Source organism: Tribolium madens, unplaced genomic scaffold, assembly GCF_015345945.1.
Source record: "Tribolium madens isolate multiple individuals breed KSU strain unplaced genomic scaffold, Tmad_KSU_1.1 Scaffold_20;HRSCAF=117;Tcas5.2_LG4, whole genome shotgun sequence".
Lineage (NCBI taxonomy): Eukaryota > Metazoa > Arthropoda > Insecta > Coleoptera > Tenebrionidae > Tribolium > Tribolium madens.
Window position 1 is genome coordinate 162,016 of NW_025400985.1, and position 2,188 is coordinate 164,203.

Consider the following 2,188-nt stretch of genomic DNA (forward strand, 5'->3'; position numbering starts at 1 on the left):
TTTCTGAAATAATTAAAAAAAATCGATACACGGGATGACACTTGAAAAAAATAATCTTTGCATTACTAGAGAATTTTGAAAAAATGAAAAAAATGCAGTACAGCCCCAAAAAGTCATTGTAACCCCACCATTTTTTTACAGTCAAATGTTCTTTTGATAAGCTTCATTTTATGAAAAAAATTAAAAAATAGATAAACCTCAATCTTCCATAAAAATGATATTTTTTAAATAAATATGTACCCCAGGTAGTAAAAAATATATAAATCAAAGTTCAAAACGACATTAATGTCACTTTTTGTGTGAATCGTCCTTTAAATTAAAGACGCATTTAGACTTCTACAACCTACCTACTTGATGCACATTAAAATCAAAGATGTTACGTTTTGTTTTCAAACAAAAGACTCACGCAATGCAAGCACCCTTGACCACTTGTCTCCATTTGCTCAAATTTGAATTGACAACAGCGAGTTTCGCAATTCGACGAAACCTGAAACGAAAATTGTGTTGGCAACATTGAACGTCAATATAACTAACTCACTTGGCTAGGGAATTTTCGCCCTCGGGAGGCGGCTGGTAAATAAACTCTTCTTCTTCTTCACTGACAACTGGCGCAACTTTGAAATCCTTCATTAATCTTCGCTCCCAAACCTTCATTTTCTTCCCTAAAATGGCCTTTTCCTTCATTTCGGCCGCCGAAATGTCCATCCCATTCTTCTGCAACACTTCTAAAAGTTCATACCGGAATGAAGAAATGTCACTCTTCAATTCATTAACATCGTCTTCAGTCACAGCATTCTCTTCCAATTTTCGATGCATTGCTGAAACGTAACGCCAGACTAAAGCACGCATCACTGCTGTGTATCTATAATCGCGTTCTTTTTCTTCCCGATTTCTTCGTTTCGTTGACATTCTTCGCATTTTGTCCTTTTTGCGTAACCCCAAAAGTTTGAAGAAATCTTTCGGTTTGGGGAAGATATTGAACGGTGATGGCAACGTCGCACTTTCTTCGAAATAACTCATCCAGAGTTTAGTTCGAGCAAATTTCCATTCGGTGTCCGAATGTTCATCAATCATGGCGTAGGAATTCGACATCATGGCGATCAAAAGGTTCAATAAAACAATGACATTTATCACGGAATATGAACCAAACATTAAAAGTCCCCAGAATCTTGTATAAGTCTTGATTCCTGTCAACTCAAAACTCTCAAGATCGACCATTCCGAAACTGGCCCAAAACAACGACTGTGACGACTCAAAAACACTAAAAAAATTACTAGTTTTTACCAACCAATCAAAACTCACTTGGCAAAACGGCGCCATTTCATGCACGAATCGGCAGCGTTGTCAAAATCGGCCTCACCGCTGGGCAAATGGTAACATTTCTTCTTTTCCAAATCGGAAAAATACCACAAAAGTTGGTTCAAACCGCACGCAAATGCGAACAGTACCAACGTGTAGATAAAGAAGAATTTGACAATGTCGATGACCATTCGTCCGAGTGAAATTTGCAACGGCCCCAAATGCGGGTTTATGGAGAATAAATGAACCAACTTCAAGGCACTGAAACACACACGCCACTGGTTTCAAATTTTGTTACCATGACGATACGTCTTGTTGCCATGGTTATAATGTCGTTGTTAGGGTAACGTCGCACATGTGCGACTCGTTTGGGTCGTGAATAGGGGTTTTTATACTCGTTTTTATATTAATGTGCATCAAGGGGTGGTTGAAAGGGAGAAAATTCAACCTCGATACATGGGGTAACAATTGATAAAAATTAAAGTTAATTTATTAAGGAATTTTGAGAGAATGAAAAAAATTCATTACATCCCCAAGGAGTCAATGTAACCCCACCATTTTTTTACAGTTAAATGCCCTTTTCATAAGCTTCATGTTCTGCAAAAATGAAAAAAATCGATACACTGGATGACACTTGAAAAAAATACAGTTTGTATTATTAAAGAATTTTGAGAAAATGAAAAAAAAATATTACAGCCCCAAGAAATCAATATAACCCTACCATTTTTTTACAGTGAAAGGCCCTTCTGATAGGCTTCATTTTCTGCAAAAATTAAAAAAATCGATGCACGGGATGATACTTGAAAAAAATAAAGTTTGTATTACTAAGGAATTTGGAGAAAATAAAAAAAAATCATTACAGCCCTAAAAAAAAATTTTTTTAAAGTAA

At 36.1% G+C, this 2,188-nt stretch overlaps 1 protein-coding gene across 1 annotated transcript in view; it reads right to left on the minus strand.

Moving 5' to 3' along the window:
- Window positions 1–2,188, minus strand: part of LOC123005100 (transient-receptor-potential-like protein) — a 24,609-nt gene that overhangs the window by 2,641 nt on the left and 19,780 nt on the right. The window contains exons 7-9 of the mRNA XM_044398713.1: window positions 1,303–1,577; window positions 539–1,261; window positions 407–487 (exon numbers count right to left, since the gene is read on the minus strand). Coding sequence (XP_044254648.1) covers window positions 407–487; window positions 539–1,261; window positions 1,303–1,577 — 1,079 coding nt within the window. The remainder of the gene's footprint in view (window positions 1–406; window positions 488–538; window positions 1,262–1,302; window positions 1,578–2,188) is intronic.